The sequence below is a fragment of the Mesitornis unicolor genome, unplaced genomic scaffold, assembly GCF_000695765.1.
Source record: "Mesitornis unicolor isolate BGI_N332 unplaced genomic scaffold, ASM69576v1 scaffold35029, whole genome shotgun sequence".
Classification (NCBI taxonomy): domain Eukaryota; kingdom Metazoa; phylum Chordata; class Aves; order Mesitornithiformes; family Mesitornithidae; genus Mesitornis; species Mesitornis unicolor.
In genome coordinates, this window is record NW_010208508.1 from 1 (window position 1) to 22975 (window position 22975).

A 22975-nucleotide genomic window follows, 5' to 3' on the forward strand; every position below is an offset into this window, starting at 1 on the left:
CATACATACATACATATATATATATAGATATTTGGAAGTGCAGTAATGTAGATGTTGATTTTAGATCTTTGAACAGAATAAAAAAAAAAAGTCACTTGAAATCTTCCTCTGTTTATAGATCTGCTTCCCTCTCTTACGGCAGGTAGCAGGGAGTTCAAGCTGAATTGCTGTTGTACTAAGTACTGCAAAAATGCAGACTAAAATGTCACTCACGGTTTAAAGAGCAGACAGTAAACATATATTAAAAAAATATATTTCTGGGCTTGGAATAGTAACCATAGCAATGGTTAAAAACAAAAAAACAAAGCCATTTTAACCAAATGTTAAAATTTACTATGAATTTTGGACTACTGAATGTTAGACCAGAAAAGAAATCTCAAAAAATGAAAGGAAGATCATAAAGACAATTTAAAAAAATCACAGAATAAATTTTTCTCCATCCACAGCTAGAAGTGAACACAAAATATAATAACTAGGTGACCTGCTCTACTTAATCTTCATGGAAAACAGTGACAAGTACACATATTGCTATATCTGCTATAATATGTTCTTAGATTACCAACTAGTAAACAAAAAAAAAGACAAAATGGAGCTCCTCTAGCACTGCTCATGAAGAGATTCCCACTTCCAAGTGCACGTGTGTCCTTGCAATGTAAATTCTATACTGGTTTGGAATGTTACCTCTAAAAGGATAAATTATATTTCATATATGCAAACTGCAAACGGATAAGTTTATAAGAGAAACACATTGCATGAAGAAATACCCTTTAGTGGTATTAAAAATAATGCAATGCATATAACACAAACTAGGAACTAAAAGAACTGAAGTCCTCTTAAACAGTTATGCTAAATACCTTGACTTCTAGCACTTCCATTTCATACCTTGGGTTCAACACAGCACAGCTGCTTTCTATGTAATCTCCCATCCTTATTCATATTTGTTGAACAATTTTCTCATTGACTTGCATTCTGTTTTTCCTCAACAGCATTTCTTGCCCTTCCAATACTGGTTTGATAAGAAAACTTCACATTGCACTACTGAATTATGGAAATACTTCTCAGAGGGCACAAGCAGATCTTGGTGCAGTGCCATTCTGTACAGCCTTCCAGTTTCACAGTGGCATTAATAGCACCTCCCAGCACAGCCTTTTCAACAATTGGTGTCCACACTGTAGTAAGTTATTTTTAAGTCATACAGCTTTAACTTCATAGGATATTCTCACAAGGGTCTCCAAAAGCCTTATAGAAGACAAGACATGACTCAAAGGCATGACTATCAAGCCAGAAAAAGAAATTAGCTTAAGTAAATGCTTCTGACAAATCCTTGCTGGTCCTTGCTTATTCACTTTTTGTCTTTTAGAGGACTTGGAACTACTACTACTTCACTTTAAAAATTTGCATTTTCTCTCCTTTTGGCAGCCATGACTTTTTTCTTAATTGCCCTCCTCTTATGAGTACAGTACTAGTGTTAGCACAAACACTAAGCATTTCCTAAAATACTGTTACTAGCTGCATCTAAATAGGCCTGATCTTACTGCTCAACTTTCCACTCTTACCTGTGCCTTTCTTGAGATTCAGATCATTAGAGTTCATTACCAAGTTGGTTGCTATTACACCTCCTATTTTCTTTCATTTGAGTACATAGATTGATAGATATTCAACGCAACTCTTTTGACAAACTGCAGTCTAAGTACTTTTTTATCTTTGATGCTTCCCATCCCTACTTAACATCACTGGCACTTCTAGACAACAGTACGTCTTTTCCTTGTCTTTATACTGCTGCTTCCTAGAAGTTTATTATTTTAATTTCGCAGCCGTTTTCCTCCCCCATCGTAACACTTGCAAATTTAAGGTTATTTTTAAACCACCATAATTTGCATAAACCAATTAAGTCTTCTTCAAATCAGAATATGAAGTTTTATTATGAAATAGAGTTTACCTTATTAAAGTGCAATTTCATGTGAACTTAAATGCTTTAGTGGGGTGGTCATTAATCTCACATTCATACCCTGAATGTGAAGTAGACATTTTCAAGTAAGCGTAAAACTCTGCTCCTGAAGAGCACGCTTCTTGAGCAGAAATACACACAAAAAAAACGTTCACTGAAGAAGACCTGAGCTAACCAGTCAGAAAATGGACATGATTGGTGACTGCAACAGAAGACTAACTGGAGGGTGTTTAACAACTATGCATCCAGTAAAATAAACAAAGAAATATATTTTTTTATATACTTAATCAAAGGAAAGCTAGGAAGTCATAGCTCTACATGATCTACTGAAGTATACTTGTGGATGTTTGCAAAAATACAGTATTTCATAAAAAGTGCTAGCAGAAGAGTTAGGAAGGCCAAGGTCTCACCTGGACTGATAAAACTGTGTTCAGTCTTTTGTGAAAGGGGAAACAGCAACAACAAAGAAAATATCAACAAGTGCTGAACAATACAAGAGATTCTGTACAGATATCACTAGGAACTGTTAGGTAAACATTGCACAAATCACTTAGAGGTAGAAAAAATATGTGGGTTTAGTAGATAACAAAAGCAATAATGAACAAAATGCTGAAAAAAAAGTGTTAATGTTAAGCAGCTCAGAATTCTATTATACTATAACTTTGTCATAAATTTTAAAGTTCATCAAATATCAAAAACCTATACAAAAAGTTCTGGCTAAACAAAAGAATAATATCAGAATAAGCAGATTTTCCATTAAAATAATCATACATACATATTTCAGTAGGAAAAATTTTTTTCTTCTACAGAAGAATTGACTTGCTAGAAGCTCAGCACAATGTGGTAGCCTATTTGGCTTTAACCCGAAGGTCAAATATTTAGTTTTTCAAGTGAAGAAACTTCAGAAGGACTTAGAAAGCTTCACTAAGTAATGTAAATGATTGAAAAAAATGAAGTCAACTGATTGAGCATAAAAATATATAAAGTATCTTGGTTTTTAGACAGTATGCAATAATTTCTTGTAACTCTACAGAGGAAACTGGTCTTCTTCAGAAGTACTTACAATATGAGGAAAAACAATATAAATATGGTCCCCAAGGTGAAAGAGGACTATAGGATCCACGAATCAGTGGTCAACATACAGTCTTATCACAGAAATATTGTAAACAGTTTTCAATTAGGATCTCAATCATCTTTGGTATAACAGACTCCTAAGGAATCTCTGATGACACATTTTATATCCAACTTAAATAAGAGAAAAAAGGAACTGTTTAAACATTTTGCATCACTTAAAAATGCAGTATACATATGTGATCACAGTTTAGAATGGATCTTTTCTTTTAATAAAATGCTCCTGGCCTATAAATATAAAATCTTAATTGTTCCAGCCAAAGTTCCACTTCTGGAAGGGGTCTGATGGATTACAGGATGCCAAACTCGGATGCTCTCCATTTCCTGTAAGGCACATATGCAGTGCTGCATTGTACAGAGTTTGATCCTGAAGTGAGTAAAAAAAGGAGGAAAAAAAAAAAGTGAACAAACAACGAGCATGGTATTTTACCCCACTCTGTTTTTTCCCAAATTCATTGCTTTTTAAGAGTAAGGCCATTCAGACAGTGCAGAGAGGGACTAGCAACAAGCCAAGACGAGCTATGAGCATTATTTTGTTAGGAAAAATAAAAAAAAAATATTTTAAAAGATACAAGAATCCAAAAGATACATTTGGATTTACTTCCAGGTGGATGCTCAGACACACACACTAAAAAGTAACAACTGGTTTTGTAAGTGACATTTTTACTTTACATTTAAAATAGTGAAATAATCAAGTTTTGATCTGGTAACTGAAAAGCTGACATTATCTACTTGTTATTCACAGGGATAAATTTACTCTTTTTTGGCTTCAGAGTTCTGTTTTATTGGTGTTTGCTCTTACATTGGAAATCCACAATTAATTCAGAAAAGATCACTGATAAAAATGCCAATTCACTGTGCAGTTTAAATACCTTTTGATGCAGCCATTGCTCTTCTCCAACGGCAAAGGTTTTCTGGCCTTTGTAGTTACATTCACGAAGCTGCACGGGTCCTTTAGATGCATGCAGACAAAGCTCCTTCTGAATGTTATGCCGAATCTCATGTTGTGCAGAATATTCAAAGTACTATTTAAATAATTTTTAAAAATTTGAGTAAATAAACACAAGACTAAAATAGACTCAAAAGTGGAGATAGTTGCATGGATAACTTAAATTTTAGCATTTCTTAACCTTAAAAATCTTTATTCAATTTTTGATTTTGTTTTTTCTTAGAACAACAACAAAAAGAAATTGTCACATGGAACAATACTAATTGCTGTACATCAACTTCTGCTGCTTGATCTAATCAATAAATGCTAACAATAGGATCCTGTTCTGGTCTCTCACGAGCTAGCCATTAGAAAAGTAATATAAGCATGTATTCTGTGAGTGAATTTTACCATTATTTTCTAACAGGAGAGTACACTTCAAGCTCAGGAATTCTAGGGCCTAATTCTGGTCTTAACAGGAACTTATTTCTAACAGTAACAGACACAGCCATCCTTTTATACTTCTAATCCTACCCTATCATCCTGGTCTCTTCTCCCTCATTAAACTACAGAGTTGCTATAATTACATCCCATTACCACTGTTTCTTTGCTTCATATGCCAGCTTTCTTCCCTATATCTTTCCTAAGACCAGGCTTAGTTAGCTCCTTGTGGCTTTCAACTATTTGTCCAATTGGTCAGCTTCTGCCTCCTCACTGCCTTGATATTAATAGGAAAAGCACTGAGGAACAAGCAGGCATCTCACTCCTAAGTCTCTGCACTCAACATTGCTCTCTGAAACAGGTACTGATAGGAATGACCAGCTTAGTCACTTAGCTCTCAGACAAAATAACTTACTCTAAATCAGTTAACTAGACTTAATCTGTACTTATCTATCTTTTGAACTAGGAAATCTCTGCAAGGCCTGAAAATACGACTTGAAAACTAAGTTTAAATCTTCATTAATTTTGGTTTGGATATTGAGTGGCTATCAAGATGGACATATTCCCAGCCCCAGAATATTCTAAAAAGAAAGAATGATAAACAACTGATGTACAACTCTGAAAACTAGGTTCTCTCTTCCACTCCCTTCTCCCATCTCAAATATATGGACGAAGACAACAAGCAGCATGGAAATATTCAGCCTACACTGCTAAAGTCTGGTAAAGAACATAAAACAACTGAAAATAACAGTATTGTAATTGAGAAGGGTGAAGTAAGCAAATATGCACATTATCAGCAAAACTTATATTAAAATTCTCTGACAGTTGGCATTTAAAAGGATTCAGACAGTTATTTTATGGCAGGAGGGAAAACAAAAACAACCCACAACACTTGAAAGCACAGACTTTCAGTAAGATAACTTAGATGACAATAGAAGCATACAGCAGATATCTCAGTACAGTGTCTTGGTACAGTGTTCTCGCATTAATGACTGTGACAATGCAAAAAGGCTAATATAGTATTAATCCACATCGGAACAAAACCAAGTTCAATACTGTAGGAAGTTAGCGTAACACGGTAGCTGTTAGTCTAGACAGTATTCCATCTCTCACAAAAATGGATTAGGAAAGCATCAGCTAACAAGGATCATATGACTGAGTTTTCACAGTGCCATCAATGGATGGCTTTTAAGAGTGACAATTTAATAAAAAAAAATAATAACGATATTCTAACAAAAACTTTTAAACGTTTGTTGACCTTTCATTATGAAGGGTCTACAGTTAATACATTTTATTCACTAAATAACTCTTTAAGACAACAGTGGAGTGTTCATTTCTGGGCAGGAATGGAGATGTTACTTGCATCAGTATTACAGTGGTGCCTGAAGGATTCAGTATCTCACATTTATTGCAAGCCAAACTGTAGAAGAAACAGAGAACCATTGCTGCCTCCAAAAGCTATGTATCTAAGAGAGTTCTTGGACAAATCCAATCATATAATTCACTTGCATTAGCCAGTACAGGATAGATCACTTTGACCTCGCACTATGACACTGCAAGCATGATAGGGAAGGTGGCTCAGGCCTGGCTACTTGGTCTCTCATTGGCTGGATTCCCACCAACATCGTCCTTGACAGTGCGAGTCCTGGTGGCAGAGAAAGAAGCAATAGGAGGAAGCATAAGGAAAGGAAGAATTAGGAAGACAACAGTTACAAGAAAGTAGTAAGCGTAGGATGAAAAGGTTTTGCACAGAAAAGAGAGATAAAGTGAAGCAGTGCAATTGTGTTAAAAATCTGAATCTGTATGCTGAACATAAAATGTTAGAAGTGAGACACAACATGAAGGGCAGTATGAAATTTTCCTTGAAAAATATATGTAGGAATTAGCTCTTTTTTTTAAAGAGAAATCTCATATTAAAAATTAGTCAATATCGCTAAAATAAATGAAAAGCTATAACATGCTAAAATTACAGCTGAACAGATCAAATATTTTACCTGATTTCCTCCAAGTCCATGACAAGAATACATAATCAGTGGTTTGCCACCATGGTTATTTTCACCAACATCCAGACACATGCGGTTACCTATATTTTTTAACTACAGAAACGGTATTAAGGGAAAAAAAAAAAAAAGGCAAGCAGGTCAGTGGAGATGACAAAAACCAAACTGCATCACTGCTATCCAAAACTAACCTTTGGCTTAACAATACTTACAGCTGTTAATTAATTTTTACTTTCTGCTATACTCAAATCTGAAAATCATGGTCTCTCAGTTATTCTTTTTTAACCAAAAGCCCAGTAACTACATTATGGTTGTCTACAGTCACACACTGTGAATCATTAGGCTACTGGTATACAAGGCTACTGTCATTAAATTTACAGTTTGAACAGATACACATATTCAAAATTGGAGGAAGGGGAAGTTTTATTTGTAAATACTACACATGTTAATGCTAAACATTCACATTCACCTCAAACTAATAATTATTAGTTGCTCAATATTTTCTTGGTTTTAGTAGTGCAATGTCTAAGAAGTTATTTGGCAGAGTAAATACAATAGTCTAAAAAAACATACGCATAACTAGAAACACAAATTTTCCTGATTATAAACCTAATTATGAGAAGCAAACAGCTGTCCAGTTTTTCTTATTCTCTCAGATTTCTTACTGTATAAAGTTAAATTTACCTTGATGATTCAGGAAATCTCTCACCACTGGCCCAATATTTGTGTCATTTTACCTGTCAGTGATAGGCAGAATGTTGCTTATCTTAGCTGGTTGTCCCATTAAACAAGGCTGCTGTTCATCATTAAGAAGCTTTGCTTAAATTTCATATTGCCATTGACAAAGCTCTAAAATATTCAAATAGCAATGTATGCAGAAGAGATTCTTTGTCTAGAGTAGCAACAGAAAACCCTAGAGCAGTTAATGATAGCTAAAATGTTATGACTAGGGTAGCACAAAAGATTAGTTGACTTTCTAGATTACAAAAGATACAGAAAATAATTAAACTTACATATCCAGAAAACAGAGGATTCAGGTCTGGCACATAAGCTTCTGGATAAACATTATTGAGATACCAGGTAAAATTTTTACACTGCAGGCGCTGCCTTAAATCAAGTCTTTTTGAGATGTCTCCAAATGTTTTCTGTTAGAGGAAGGGAAGTAAGTAAGGAAGAGAAATATACTAATGTTGCTAATATCAGTTCTGTACATATGAATCTATGATAGTCTGTAATGTAGCATTAAACAAGTTTTAAGCTTTATTTTCTGATTCTTTTTTTTTTTTAATACTGTACTACTGTGGTTACTGCTGTTTGGTTTTCAGTGTTACAACACCACACATCCTACCTGCAGCATTTAAAAGCTCACGTAAGAAAAATACATGAAAATAATAAAAGTATCCTTAAGTCTCAAGAGAGTTTTAACACAGTGCTATGTAGTGGGAAAGTAGAAACAAGACCATACTGATGACAAGTATAAAGCTACCTGATCTTACTAAAAAGAGTGAGCTGAAATAATAGATTAATTAAACCATTAGTAGAATAGTCAGTACAACGCAGGATCTCCCAGACAAAATCTAGTTGACTAGGAACGCGTTTAGGAAATCTAATGCTATCAGTGATAAAACAATCACCATTTCCAACCGAAACCATTCTAGGATTCTAGGATTCTAGAAATCTAGATTCCTAAAGATGAAAGACCAAAGTTCAAGAAAACTTACAAAAATAAATAAAGCAACACTGAAACTTCCTAAATTTAACTTACGTTTTTAAGCAGATAAAGGATGGATCTCTATTATTTGAATAAGCTTTATTCTGCAGCTAAAGAACAACAAAACCTGCTTATCAAGTAAAAATACTAAGCAACTTGAGACTAATGAGACATTCTGTTTCTCACTCCAAAAAATAAGTTAGTTTGCATTTTCTATGCTCTGTAGCTTTTCTCATGCTCTTCTGGTAGTTCTGGTAACTGTTCAGTGCAAACCTAGGATTTCAGAGAAAAAAAACCCACCACAGAAAAAGACATGATCACCACCCCAGCACTAAAGTTTTTTCATGTTTTTTAGGGATACAGCATTACGCAAACTAAACTCTGCCTTTTTAATAAAATATCTAGAATCCTTACATACTTGGTCAATAAATAACTTTTGCTCACCAAAACTTTCAACGCAGCAAGTGTGATTTCTAATACCACCACCACCACCACCTACTTGTTTCACAATTTTTGCTGCCTCTGTGTTTCTTCGGTAAAATATTTCTTTATATTCATCCATCCAGACTTCGGCAAGGCGGACTTGATTACGTGTGATCACTTGAGTACCTTTTGGGAAAGTATGGGGACTCTTGCTGCGAAAGACATGGCCAACAACAGAGCAAGGCATGATCTCCAACTGTCCACCACATTGCCATACCTAATAATAACATTTTTTGTGTAAGTGCACTGCAATTATAATTAAGGGGGTAGAAAAAAAAAATCAGCAATGTTGTTGTTCACCAGAAAAAAACCCAAACCACTAGCAAGAGTACATACATCAGGCATACCATAAGTGAATTTCCTAATAAAGTAAACCCTGGAAATGCACATTTCAGCTATCAACTCTAATCACATTTAAAAATAAAATAAAAATCAGTTCAGTGAGCATGTTTGTATTTTATTTCATAGGTCATTGATTTTCTATGTCCTAGTTGGCTGATTCAGCAGAGAAGTCCTCAAATTTGTTCTCAAAAATCCTGTACACTAACAGTACAGAGACCACTATTAATTAAGTAACCAAACTTACTCTGAAAGACATTTCTATATTTTCACCTCCCCATATTTCCATTTCTTCATCATAGCTTCCAATGTGTTCAAAGTAGTCTTTTGATATTGAAAAGAGACCTCCAGCAAAAGTAGGTGTTCTGCAAAAAGGAAATTTGCAGAGAAAGACAGGATTAAAACAGGAAGGTTTTTAAAAATATGAATGTGAAAACATGGTATAATTGTTCTAGGAAATTTCCATGCATTTGTCAGTGTTTCATGACATTGATACATTTTCCTGGCATAGATAATACTTCAAGCAATTAAATCTGCCCACATCGAGTCTCATTTGACAGTTTTATTGTCATTTATTAACAACTGTTTTAGATTGATGACTGCTGGTATAACAGACAGTATCAGGAAAAGTAACGTATTGTATGGAGGATATCAAGCAAAGTTGTTACTCCTCCAGACGAGTAAACTGTCTGCAGCCAACGCACGTACAATTATCATCAAATGCACCACTGCAACAGTATTTTAGTGCTCTGAACCTTTGTTGTCATCCTTTCAAGGATGATGAATGAGGAGACAGAATCTGAGGTACTGTCTCTGAAAAGAACTGCTTATAATCTGCCTTTCCCACCTCCCTCCTGACAAAACAATATATAGAAATTGCTTATTATGTCCTAGCATATGTAGAGAAAAGGTAATTACTGTCTTAGGGAGGCAATATTTTTATGAAAGCTTTAAAATTTACAATGTGATTCTTAAAGAAAGTATTACAAAATACATCTGAGATGCTAAGACTTCTCATCATGCTAATCTGAAGAACTGGTTCAAACTGCTGTTCATAACAAAAACCCATGAAAACTGAAGGATTTAAAATGTTATTCACATTATGTTTACCTAATTGGATAAGTTTCATCTTTTCTTCTTTTATTTTCATGTTTTGGAAGAGACTCCCAACCAAAGGACAAACTCCAATCAAAATTTCCTCTGTTGTGGCTATGCACATGAGGAGATGGCTTACTGAATTCAAAAGTATTGAGATCTATAGAAGCAATATCAGGGCTTACAACAGCGACAGGGTTCTCGGCTATTCTTGCCAGTAATGGCTCTAACCAGCCATAAAAGCATTCACCTACGGAGAAAATGGGAACAAGCATTGAATTTTTACTTGGCTATAAAACAGTACACATGGAATATTTTAACATGCCCCCAATACGCACCACTTTGAAATAGCATTGCTAATTATACATTCAGTAATATAAAATAGCAATAAGAAAAATGATACACTTCTTATGTTCATAATTCCTTAAAAAAATCTGCAACATTAAAATCAAAGACAGCAGCATTATAAACCAGACCTGGCATAGTTACAGGTTACACTTACAATGAGCATCCAGAAAGGTAAGGGTCTCTCCTGTTGCTACTGAAGCTCCCAGCAACCGTGCAGTGATTAGACCTTTTCTTTCCTTTTGACGGACTACTTTAACTATTTGAAATTGTTTCACATATTCATCTAGTTTATCATGCAAGTATTCTAGAAACAGAAATCAGTTTCAGGATATTCAGTGTATATACATGCCACTACCTAAAATCTCACATTATTAAACTATCAAGATAAACAATTGAGACTAATCCCAGGAATGACCTCAACATCAAAGCAGTGAACAATTCCTGACAGTTGAACGTTACTTTTAGGGGCTGAGTTTTGTTGGGGGTGAGAGCACAGGAAGAGGTGACTGGCACAGAACAAGAGACAGGACACTAAAAATATTCTAAAGAGAAAGGACACGTGCGTACATCTTTTCTGCAGTATTAACAGTTTGAATATCAATTCAAAATCTATTTTCACAGCAAACAGATCATGTACCTACTTACTCAAGTTACCAACGATAGCACATTTTACACACAGCTTTCAAAAGCTACAATATTTACAACAGCAACATAAGTTATATAAAAAAAACTCTTTAAATGTGTAAAATTTGAGAAACATCCCTCTTTTAAACGCCCCACATCATCTTCCTTCCTCTGCCCATCCTTAGTATTAAACTGTACTACTGAACATACTAAACACAGACTTGTAAAAAGTGTAAATACATTCATATAAGCATGCATGTATAGACGTGTTCATCTCAAGTTAAGCATATAAAGTTTTTTGAACTTGCATTTGTGAACACACTCTGTATAAATTCAGTTATTTTTGGCAGTCAGCTTGAGTACTGAACATACCTTTCCATTAAATAATTTTACTTTCTAGGAAAGACATTTCCCTAAATATTAATGAAATTAATTTGCATAAAGACAATCACTGTGATAAAATGCAAATTGCTACAAGCATTAGCCAATTTATCCTTGGATACTTTGTTCTAAAAATTGTAATTGGCTTGAAGCACAAATTACAGAACCACTTGTCGTGCAACCAGTTATGCAGTTTAAGCAGCACAAGAATTTGAATAACCAGAAATAGGGTTTAAAAACCCTCTTAAAGGACAAGAATTTACATTTAAGTGCCTTATGAAAAAAAAGATGAGGAAGAACTATTTTATATTTTATAGAAAAAGAAAGGAACAAAAACACTTAGAATACCATTATACATGTTAATGGTGGTAAAGAAATACCCTCTTTTAACCAATTTATCTGCAATCCTAATGTGTCTTAAATTTAAAAAAAATGAAAATAAAGAGAAAATAGAAAGACTTCTTACCATCTACACTGGCATCATCCACCAAAATAATCTCCTTTAGCAGTATGGCAGGAGACGTATACATCACACTGTGAACAGTTCTGAGCAGAGTGGACCATGCCTCATTATGAAAAACTATTATAATACTTGTGGTTGGCAGTGGTGGACAACGCTTAAACTTTTGTTCAATACATCTACAGATTAGAAAGTGTCAAATGTTACAAATTGGACAAAAAATTTTGACTCAGACTCTTAAAAGAAACACTTCTCTTTCTAGTACGAAGCATCCTAAGTATGAACATTAAATATTGCAGCTTCTCCACTTTCTATTCCAGTTTTGGAGTGCAAAGGCAGGTGTTTCAACTGGAGAAGCTGTACAAAATATATATGTTTTAAATATGATAAATAAGAATTTCACTTGAACAACTGACTCAGTTTTGCTTCTGTCTCACAAACATTTGAGTACACTTCATATAGCATTCTAGTCTGCAGAAAAAAAAAATGTTATTGAGAACAGCAGATACTGAGCTGCAAAATCAGAATTTAAGTCACCATTACTTATGAAACCCAAAAAACACAAAGAAGAATATTTATTAGAATAATGCAGAGTTTGCAAGGAAAAGTAGAACAGATCTGATGTAGAACTTCAAAATTTTGTAGAAATGTCATATAATCCTTAGGATAGCATACCCCATTCAAGGGGGTTAATTTTAAACCCAGTTTTTTGAGAATGAAGTATTCTGAACATGACTTTACATCCAATTGCAAGTCAAGACAACAAGACAACAGTTCTGTATTCAGAACACTTACTGTTTACTGTCTGTCAACTCCAGAGACTGGAAGACTCCCCAAGGTAATTATCAAAGCCATTGCCTCACAAAACACACAGGTGACAACTCGCCAGTTATGCTCTAGCAAAGGTTATTGTGAGATGCACTGTGTGTAACGTGATATTCATGCTACCAGCAGCAACCCAGGAAGGTTAATCACTTCTGACACAGATTATACGTTCTCAGCTGTCTGACACTGACAGAGACTGCTTGCAATCAAAAACCCCACTCTAACCAAATCCTACACTTTTCATTAATAAAATTTTTCAATACTACAAGACTGCCGAGATGTTCCATTGCCTTGCTCAACAGTTTATAATTCCTAATTAATTAATTGCAGTGGTGGTTTTAACACTGAATACTTAAAAAAAAAAAGAGGGCAGATGGGGAGAAGACAAATGGTGTTTAAACCACATTTTTATTTTTTTCCTAAGTAAAACTTAGCAGGCTTCCAGAAATTCACTCAGAAAGTGTAGCTTAAAGGCAAAAAGCAGAAAATCTTATTTAAATATGGTTACTTTGAATTGAAAACCATGAAAGAAGTGAGCCTTTCTAAATACTCTTGGCTTTGGCAGTGTGGATCATTATGTACAGCCAACCATTATGTATAGCTGGGAGACTTTCCTAAACTATCACCTAATGCTGAACTCAAATCACTTTGCAGTCTACATTTCTGACAAGTTTTTCAACTACCAGGACATACACATTTCAACGTACTCCGGAGGTCGAGTGTCTGGTCCAAGATCTCGGTGTAGAGAAATCCTATCACTTGCAAATGCATTAAAACAGTGTTTTTCTTCTCCATGCTGTTTTTCTTTCTGTTCTTCTGAACTTAAGTTGACTGTTTTAAATGCTTTACCAGAAGCTCCAGGAGCATTAGGATCTTGAAAGGGTCGATCTAGAACGGGCTTTAGTTCGGCTGCAGTATAGTGTCCTGGTAAGCAGTATCTCTCTCCAGGAATCTTAGTTTCCCTAACAGGTGCTTTTATCTGCATTTTTGGCTTCACACCTTTGATATTGTTCATAGCATTTAACATGAGACCTAATACATGACTTTTCTTTCCAACAACTGGCTCAATTCCTGCTTCATCCTTAAAATCTTGAACGCCTACTTCTCTTTGTAATAAAAACAAAAATACCAGAAAGACAAATACAATAATGCTAAACTTCCAAAGTTTCCAGTGAAAAAATAATTTCTTGAATAGTTTAGGTGTTTTTTTCAAAGCCATTCTAGTTTTAAAAAAATTATCGCAAGATAAAATTTTCTGTGAATGTTCTTCTTCAAATAGGTCACAGCATTTCTTGAAATTATAACACCTGTAAATGAAATCAAAAAGTATTAATTTAGACACCTAGAACATTCAGCAGTGTAAAACCACAAGAAATTAATGGCAGGAATTAATTCACAACTCTCAACTGTCAAACATTATGCGTCCATCACTTAAAGGTGTGTCAAACCTATCTATCAGATACTCAAAATGCACTTATGCACTCTCCCTGGCGAGTTTTTTTTGGTTGGTTGGTTGGGGGGTTTTTGCTTTGTTTTTAAAATACACTTCAAACAGCAGAACCAGCAAGCAGGCATACCACTAAGAATAAAACACTATTTCTACATGATGTCACTACTTCAAATTAATTTTCCTCCAAATCTTGAATATTAAGTTGTTTAAAATTAGAGGAAAGTGTTGGTTTAGGTATTCAAGAAGCAGGGAATTTTAGTTCAATGATGGGATAGAAGGAAAACATGGAATCAATACAGTAAATTCAAATTGCATGTTAGAAAGATTCACATAAAAAGTGAACTATAAAGACAGAAGAGACTTCTCAATCAACTTATTTCGACAATTTGGAAATTTCCCATATTAAAAAAAAAAATCAATTTCAAGATCAGACTTAAGTAATCAGACTTCAAGTGGGAAATTTTTAAATTAATTTAGTTATCTAGTATACATGTTCAATGTAGACTTAATAAGGGTAAATCGGAGTAGGCTAATTTAGGCTGAGGATAAAGTAATCATTCTGCATATTTTTTCATTCACTTGTACTGCATTTTCTGGCATGTGCTCCTGCAACACACCAAGACAACATGTCAAAGAGCTCTTCTCTTTCAGGAACTCTGTCACTTTTTTTTCCACAGGCAAGCAATTATTCAGCAGCTTTCGACGATGGGAAACTATGAAAAACATTTGAGGACTACCAGAATCCTAGCGATTTGAATTAAATTCTCTCTGTAAAACTGGCAGTTTACAATAAGGGGAAAAATAACAACCAGTCTAAATTCAAAGTGCAGCTTTATTTTTGTGCAAGTTGCATGTATGTGAACTGAGAAAAGAAATAAGCAGCATCTAGATAAAAGACACAGTTAATTCCCACTCGCTAACTACTGACCATAGAATTGCAAAAAACTACTGTTCTATTTCATCCTCTGAAATACAAATAGAATCTGCATTTCTTAACTGGAATAACATATACTTATGAAGAGATACAGAAAACAGGAAAAAAACCTCACCTGGTTTCCTTCAAGAGTTTGCAGGAGAAGTTAAGCATCTGGACTGCTCACATTATAGTTTATTTCAAAGGTTAAGTCAGCTTTTTTAATAAACCCATACATTCAAACCACAGCAGTTTTGCGATAGTGCTATTGTTAAAAGAACACAGAGGGGAAGCTTTTTATAGCACTGCCATGCAGATACTACAATGTACCAAAGACGTGCTTCACAAGGCTCAGAACATTTCCAAGAAAACACATTTTAAAAAAATCTAGTCCACTGTCTCACACACTATTTTCCTGTTTTTCTTTAGTGCTGAAAAATTTGTACTACAATGCTGATATCTCTACACTGCAAGACTAAGAAGAAAAACTTTCTTTACTGGTGATGGGATTGCAAGCAATTTACCAAACTTCCAGGTTAAAAAATACCTTGTTTTCTCACAGTGTCTGGCGGGTTGATCTCGGCTGGTTGCCAGACATCCTGCCACCCACTACCTCACTCCCTCTCCTGAACAAGACAGCAGGGAGAAAAGACAGAAAAGCGCTTGGGATGAGATAAGGGGAGTTTGATCATTTACCAGTCACTGTCATGGGGAACAGAGACTCGAGGATGATTGATTTAATTTACTGCCAATTAAAAATAGTGTAGGGTGGTGAGAAACAAAGAGAAAACTAAAACCACCTCCCCAGGCTCAACTTTATTTCTTTATTTCTTCATTCCCAAATCTTTTATCTCCTATCTCCTTTCTCCCAAGTGGTGTAGAGGGGATGGAGATTGAGTCTTGTGGTCAACTCATAACACTTAATCTCTGTCACTCCTTCCTTTTCACACTTTTCCTCTGCTCCAACACAGGTCCACTCCAGCATGGGTCATTCACAGGTCACAGCTCCTGCCAGGATCTTGCTCCTGCATGAGCTCTCCGTGGGCTGCAGCTTCTTTCAGGGCTTATCTACCTGCTAAGGCATGGGGTCCTGCATGGGCTGCAGTGTGGATATCTGCTCTGGCGTGGTCCTCCATGGGCTGCAGAGAAATACCTTCTTCACCAGAGCCTGCAGCAGGCCAGCCTGGTTCACCATAGTCTTCTGCATGGGCTGCAGGGGAATATCTGCTCCAGTGTCTGGAACATCTCCTCCCCTCCTTCTTCACTGATCTTGATTGTCTGCAGGGTTGTTTCGTGTTTTTCTCACTCCTCTCTTTCACAGCTGCCGTGCAGCCTTTTTTACCCTTTCTTAAATACATTATCACACCAGCACCACCAGGTATGCTGCGTGGCTCAGCTTTGGCCAGCAGTGGGTTCATTTTAAAGCTGGCTGGAACCAGCTGTGTCCAGAACAGGGGCAGAGGCGACCCCTGCAGTCATCCCCACCTCCCAACCAGGCCACATAAATGCAGTACACAATGTAAAACACTAAACATATGTACAGACCAGCACCCAGCAAGAAGACTGTAACTTGTGAAACTATCATTCCTACATCCGCAAGGGCTCTGCCTGAGTCTACAGCCTCTGCAACATGTTAACCAGGAATGTTTTCATAAACCCATAAAAAAGAAAACCACATTACTGTTTCTCAGCGCACCGTGCACAAGCACAGATGATATTAGTAAATTTTAAAGCTTAGGAATCAATAAGCAGTATAAATATATCTTCCTCAAATAGAAAAAAGAAAACATTTTTTAAAAATATATATTTGAAGACCTTAATTTTACAAGAGAGGTATGGCAACCTCTTCACCTCAAAAGCAGTTATTAGGCATAATCAATCAGGCAAACACACGGGGAGGGGGGTATTAGCACTGGTTGGCTGGCTGGTTGGTTTCCAAACATTGCTGCCCTCAAATTGCTTTCATATCACTAAATGTGTAACAATGTTCTCCAACTTCCTCTACGCTTTTCTCTTGGTTAAGTGACTTAAATTTATCCGTGACAAGAGAAAGGTTAAGCTTTAATGAACATAATGGTATAAGATGTGTCACAAAAAGAGAGGTTAAAGTTAATTCTGTATAGCAGCATTGACTGTTTTACACTGAAATTATGCTTTAATTTGAGAAAATAATCAGCATTTGAGTCAAATAGTTACAACTCTCTCTTTTTGTTCTAATGAGCTGGCATGAGACCACTCAAAGGGTAGAAAAATTACATAATGTGGCTACATATCTGTTACCTGCCTTAATACCAGAGAAATGGTTTAACTAATTGAACAATAACTTCAGAGAGTTAAAGTTGCAGTTGTCAGATTTCCATCATACATCTTCAGTATTTCAATTAATGCAGCAATATTTACTTATGCTATGTGCAAGACATCATAATTTTTTCCCTAGTTTTATGTTTACTACATGAATTTTGGCTTCATTGTCTCCAGCAATAAAAAAGGAAAAATGGATTAGAAAATACCAAAGATTTCTTCCGTGGATTTTTAGCACATGCTCCAGACTTTTGCTGCTCCTGGCTTTGATGCTGACACACTAATCTGTTCTTCACAAAACATCAAAAGTACATACATACATTTTACCAAAAATTTAAATTACTAATTACTAAACTGGGATGATTTCCTGAAAAAATTGAGCACATAAAAATCCTTAGAATAATAGTGATCAACACAGCGATCAAGATACTTGTAAATCAAAAGAACTAAAATCCATCCAGAGTATTTCTTGCACTACCTGTGTTTTGCATACTTCTGTCTTCAGACAAATACATCACTAAAGACTATAAAGAGCAGACCTTATGAGCAACCAAGAACAGAAAGCAATTTATTCAGCATTTGTGTTCCTGTGTAACTATATGCACTTCTATCTGCTTACACTTTGATTTCCCCTTGACAAGGTATTTCCTTGTACTAGATACATCTGTCTTGGCTGCTGAGGTCTAACTACAGTGGGCTGCCATAACACACAGGTGAAATGTGTCTGCCCCTAGAAATGAAGACAACTCACTTAAGTGCAACAGAGCAACACAAGATAACCCTTTCAACATGGATTAGTACTCCAGTAGCATATATGGCTGCATGCTGTGCATAGAATCAAGTGCAACTAATGTTTCTTTTTTTTAAAGAAAGGATCAGGTGATAGCCTTGGGATAGCAGCAGAGGTGAAGTGGACAAACACAGGCTGTTTGCCACAGATATACAGCAAACTCTTTGATAAAGACAAATGCTGAGTGTAGTTTTATTGAGAAAATATCTGATAAGGATATTGCTTACAATAAAAGAAGAGCTCTTTGTCACCCAAAATAGTAGCAGTTTCCAGAACACAGATTACATTGTCCAAAGAACTTTTGACATCAAAGCTGTATCTTCCTTATATTTTTAACGAGGTAATTCTGTAGCCAGAAATACAATCTTTATTCCCCACAAATGCCTCACACACTTTTATGGCACAGCAATGCCAGCAAGCACAGACCAAGCTACTGTTCCAACCTCCAGGTCATGCTGATGAAACGTGTGGCATGATTAAACTCCCCGAGGTGACTGCTTAGCAAAGTGTTTAATCTTCTATTCATTAGTGTTGTTTTCACTAATAGCAGTAGTCTGAATTCTTACAGCACTTTGAAATAATTAGCCTTAAACATCAGAAGTTGGATTTTGAGGGTTTTATTTTCTTAAGAAGAAAATAACAAGAAAACTAATATGTACCACAAAAGTCTTCTGGAAGTGCCAGAAAGCAGCTGCCACACTACTTCCAACCACAACACACGGGCAGTGTGAGAACTGAATACACAGTCTATGCTGCATTATGCCACCCACTAACTCTGATGTCAGGCTGTCTCTGCAAAACTCTTGGCTAACAGGAAAGTCTCGCTACAGTGGCCAACATGTAGACTTTTTGTTAGCTTGGTCTTAACAACACTGTAGACAAACTTACTTAAAAAAATTAAAACATCAAGATAACGCAAATCAACAGAAATTCTTTCAGACCATGCCAATGAGGAGAAATTTACTGGGGTTAGCATCAACAACATAGATGGACCTCAGTTTTTTTAATAAAACTGTTTTAAAAATCTACTTTTATCTGAATGTTAAATAGGGTTCTAATATTTGCCAAGAACGTTGCTTATGAAACATAAAAAAAAATTAAATAAAAACTAAGCAAAATAAAAAATACTTAAGAAAAAATAACTAAAAAACAGAAAAATATAAAAAAACCTTCAGAATTATTTTAATCACAACTATTTAACTACACAACTTCGCTTAACCCTTAATCTAATCTATTCTGTAACTCCAGAAATGGTTTAATTAAAAGACTTGTCTATTTTTTTTCATCATCTAAGTACTCGATCCCTTCATCAAGACCTTAACATCCTCTTAATCAGAAAGTGGGTGTGTGAATAAAAACACTGAACAAATTCTTTAGAAAAAAAGACCTGAAACTCACGGATCAACTGATCTCACCAAATTTGCAAAAATCTGCCAGAGATACATGATTACATACATTGGGATATTTTACCTGGAAGAAGTGTTACTTTCACCACTAGTATTTCTGAATCTAAAATTCTTGACAGGTTTTTTTGTTTTCTTTGCATAAATACCAATGTGGATGCTACTAAAATATTAGCTACTGAAATAATCAGTTTGGTAAGTGATACTCTCATCTACTGTCATGGAAATAGAGTTCTTTCTGTCAGAAAAAAGATAATTAAAAAATCACTGACACTTCCACTTCTTAGAAATACATCCACCCACATGACAATCTCTTATGACAGAGTAAGAAATGCCCAACTTGAACTTTTCATACAAATTTAGCTGAATATGGAAAATAAAGACTCCCCACACAATCAAAATCATTCAAAAGCACTTCAGAATTTACAGAAAATGAAAAGAACTGCTGAAATTTACCAAACTATGCTACTGTTTACAAGAATTATTAGCCCTTGGCTTAAAGAAATGAACAAATAAAATGAAGTGTACAGAAGTTAGAGATTAAGGCTTCAAGTGAAAGTAAGAAACAGAATCAGCTCGCCAGTGTCTTATCACTGTACTTGCAACAGAAGACACTCACCTATCTGTTCTGCTAAGAGTTCCTACTGAAAGCACTCCTAGATAGGGCGCACGTACCTAAACGAAATAGAGATTCACAAACCCAAGACACTGTTCCTCTAGGTACATTCTTGGAAGCTCAGACAATGGAAATGTGCCTTTACGCCTGAAAAAGTAAGTTGTAAGAGGAATACTGAACATATTCCATTCTTGAGTTTAAGTTTTAGAAATATTAAGGGCACAGATTAATCTACCAAAGACTGGACATAATCTGTGCCAGTGGTTATCACAGAAAAGTCAGAAGCTGTAACTGGATGATAACACAAAAGGCTGCAGAAATTCAGAGCAGCAGCAGCCCACAACATTTAGCTAGGATACAACTTTGTGAACTATTTTCTTTGGCAGTGTCTTTGAGATTTAGAAACCACCCACTCCCCCCCCCAAAAAAAAACACAATAAAACCAAACAAAAACCTCCTACAACCCTTCTTCTATGCATTCTAATGGAAGTGCTCCCAAAAGCTCTTTCAAAGCAAGCACTACAGCTAAGTACTGTACATGACAGGCAAGGATAGTTTCCTGTGACAATAGACAGCATCTTAAAAGTATACAGTAATCATATTTTATAAAAATGTTTACAGCTTATTTTTACAGTCCTGGGAATATGAACATGCACTGAACTCAAATTAAATTTAAATTTCACTCAACTCTGCCGCTTCCTTCCCTTTTTTCTTGGCCAGATTAGGGCCTCTGTTAAAATAATTTTAGACTGTCCCTAAAAATGCCGTGATGACAAGCGAGCACCACAGCAGCTGTAAAGTGCTGTTTTAACTCAGAAAGATTAGTGTTTGACTTTCACTTAAGCACCAGGAAATAATCTCTGGATCATAACCAAGGGAATTTTTTATTTGTTTTCCTGATTGTAGTAATGTTTCTAAGACAACAAAAACACCTAAGTGCAGGGCTTGAAATGACAGTTTTACACCCTAATTAGCTGTAAACTTTAAAGTTACTCAAATGATAAGTGTAAAGCAAAGCAAGCCCCCTCATGGATTTTTTTGAGATTTACTGAGGCTTATTGGGTCAGTGACTGTTAAACTAATCCCTGTCGGAATCCCCCAAAGGTGTCTTTGCTTTCCTCCTCTCTCAACTGTTTTTTTCTAGCTCCATTTCACTGCTGAAAAATCTTACCTAACAACAGTCAAATTAGACTATAGAATTTAATCACTAAGTCACTGTCAGTAATTTTGCAATGGGATTTCTCTATTTGTAAGCAGAACTATTTCCTATGGCACATGATATCAGTGAATCTCAGGAAAAAAATCAGACAATGGTAGGAGAGACAGCAAGGGAATAAAACTATGCTTTACACAAGTGGCCAAAATCTCCCACTTCATGGTCTAGAAATTTGAGGTGCCTTCAAATCTTCTAGAAGATATGCAGCAAAATTAGCAGATAAGGAGGAGAAACTTATCAGTGTTGGCTGGCACCTGATCAGCAAGTCACACTATGAACATGATTCTTTAGACTGAATGCAAAGAAATGGGAAGCCCTGCACTAGCTATCAGCTTTCAGAACAGACAGACCAGGCAACAAATCTGCACAAAGCAAAAAGGAACATGTCAAAGCAATGCAGTCTGTCACCTAGAACCACAGACTTTGGGTAAATGTCACAGAGAGGACAACTGTGTCTTGTTCCTATTTTGACAGAAGCCATATGAGGCTGCCACTGGTACTGCTCCACCCAAAAAAAGGGTGAAATGGCAATAGCAGTCATGAAGAGGAGGAGAACTGGTCTTCCACTCCTTCCCACAGTGTAACAAAAATAGTAATTTAGGCTTTCAGTTACTAACTTAATTTTTACTTTGCTGTGTTATTGAGAAGCCTTGAGATGACAGCAGCAGATGCCAAACTGACCAGACCACTGAGCAAACTCATCTAAAAAAAGACACCAAAAGCCGTAAGTTGGCTGTTCTGTCTCAGCCTTTAACTCTGTTGCTCAGCTCAGCAACGTGACACTGGCTTTAGTCAAGACTGAATAAATCAACACAATTTATAGTTTTCTAAAGAAAAAAAAGTTTTGTAACAGAAGTCAAACCCATAAAACACTACTGAGATGCATATGTAAAATTCATATTTTCATATTTTTTGTAAACAATAAAAACGTTTGTTAATAAATACTTTGCACAAGCATATTTTAGACAAAGTTAAAAAAAAATTCCATGACACTAAGGTTATCTATGTTACAATTCACTTTTCCTGTCAGTTCTCCAGAACCAAGAAAATATTGGTCAGCAGTCACCTGCTGCGTAGAAGCAGACTAACAAACTGTGGGAGAAACCAGACCATCTGGTAACTCCAAAGCACTTCGAACAGCACGAAATACACCAGAGGAAGCTGGCAGCGCACACAAAAGAACCATCACCCTGCTGTTACCAACTCAGTGCGCTACTGTGGACAAATACTTGGGTGGGATGAGTACGTGGCAAGAGACACCTCCTTCAGTCAACACCTCGGTTTGGACACAGCATCCGGCTGGTGGCCAGCGCTTCCCGGAGACCCGTTCGTCCAGCTGCCAGGCAGCAGGGCCCTTCACCGCAGCCTCAGCTCCTCGCCCCATTTCACGTTTGCCCCAGAGCAGGGTATGCAGGGCTGGGCTGTCCACGGCCCCTGAAAGGCCCCTGGGCTGGCTGCGCTGCTGAGATTTAAGGGGACCGTGTGTGTAGGGCGTGTGAGAACGTGCGTGGCTGGGGGGAGTGCGCGAACTGGGACCTGACGGGGGCCCACGCCTGCCCCAGGACCTCTCTC

General features: G+C 36.2%; 1 protein-coding gene across 1 annotated transcript; it reads right to left on the bottom strand.

Moving 5' to 3' along the window:
• Positions 1-3050: 3050 nt before the first annotated feature.
• GALNT3 (polypeptide N-acetylgalactosaminyltransferase 3) lies at positions 3051-14018 on the bottom strand. Its single transcript, XM_010192543.1, has 10 exons — positions 13422-14018; positions 11896-12068; positions 10579-10728; positions 10092-10326; positions 9229-9346; positions 8659-8859; positions 7462-7593; positions 6443-6544; positions 3952-4104; positions 3051-3446 (listed from the first exon to the last, which is right to left on the bottom strand). The coding sequence occupies exons 1-10, from the start codon at positions 13931-13933 to the stop codon at positions 3324-3326; spliced, it is 1899 nt and encodes a 632-aa protein (XP_010190845.1). The 5' UTR covers positions 13934-14018; the 3' UTR covers positions 3051-3323.
• Positions 14019-22975: the final 8957 nt, after the last annotated feature.

Excerpts from the sequence above, each read along its gene's own strand:
- GALNT3 (XM_010192543.1), bottom strand. The coding sequence starts at position 13,933 with ATGGCTTTGAAAAAAACACCTAAACTATTCAAGAAATTATTTTTTCAC. Across the intron at positions 10,327-10,578 it reads TACCTTTCTGGATGCTCATT|GTGAATGCTTTTATGGCTGG; the intron begins GTAAGTGTAACC and ends TTTTCTCCGTAG. Across the intron at positions 4,105-6,442 it reads ATGGACTTGGAGGAAATCAG|TACTTTGAATATTCTGCACA; the intron begins GTAAAATATTTG and ends TTATTTAAATAG.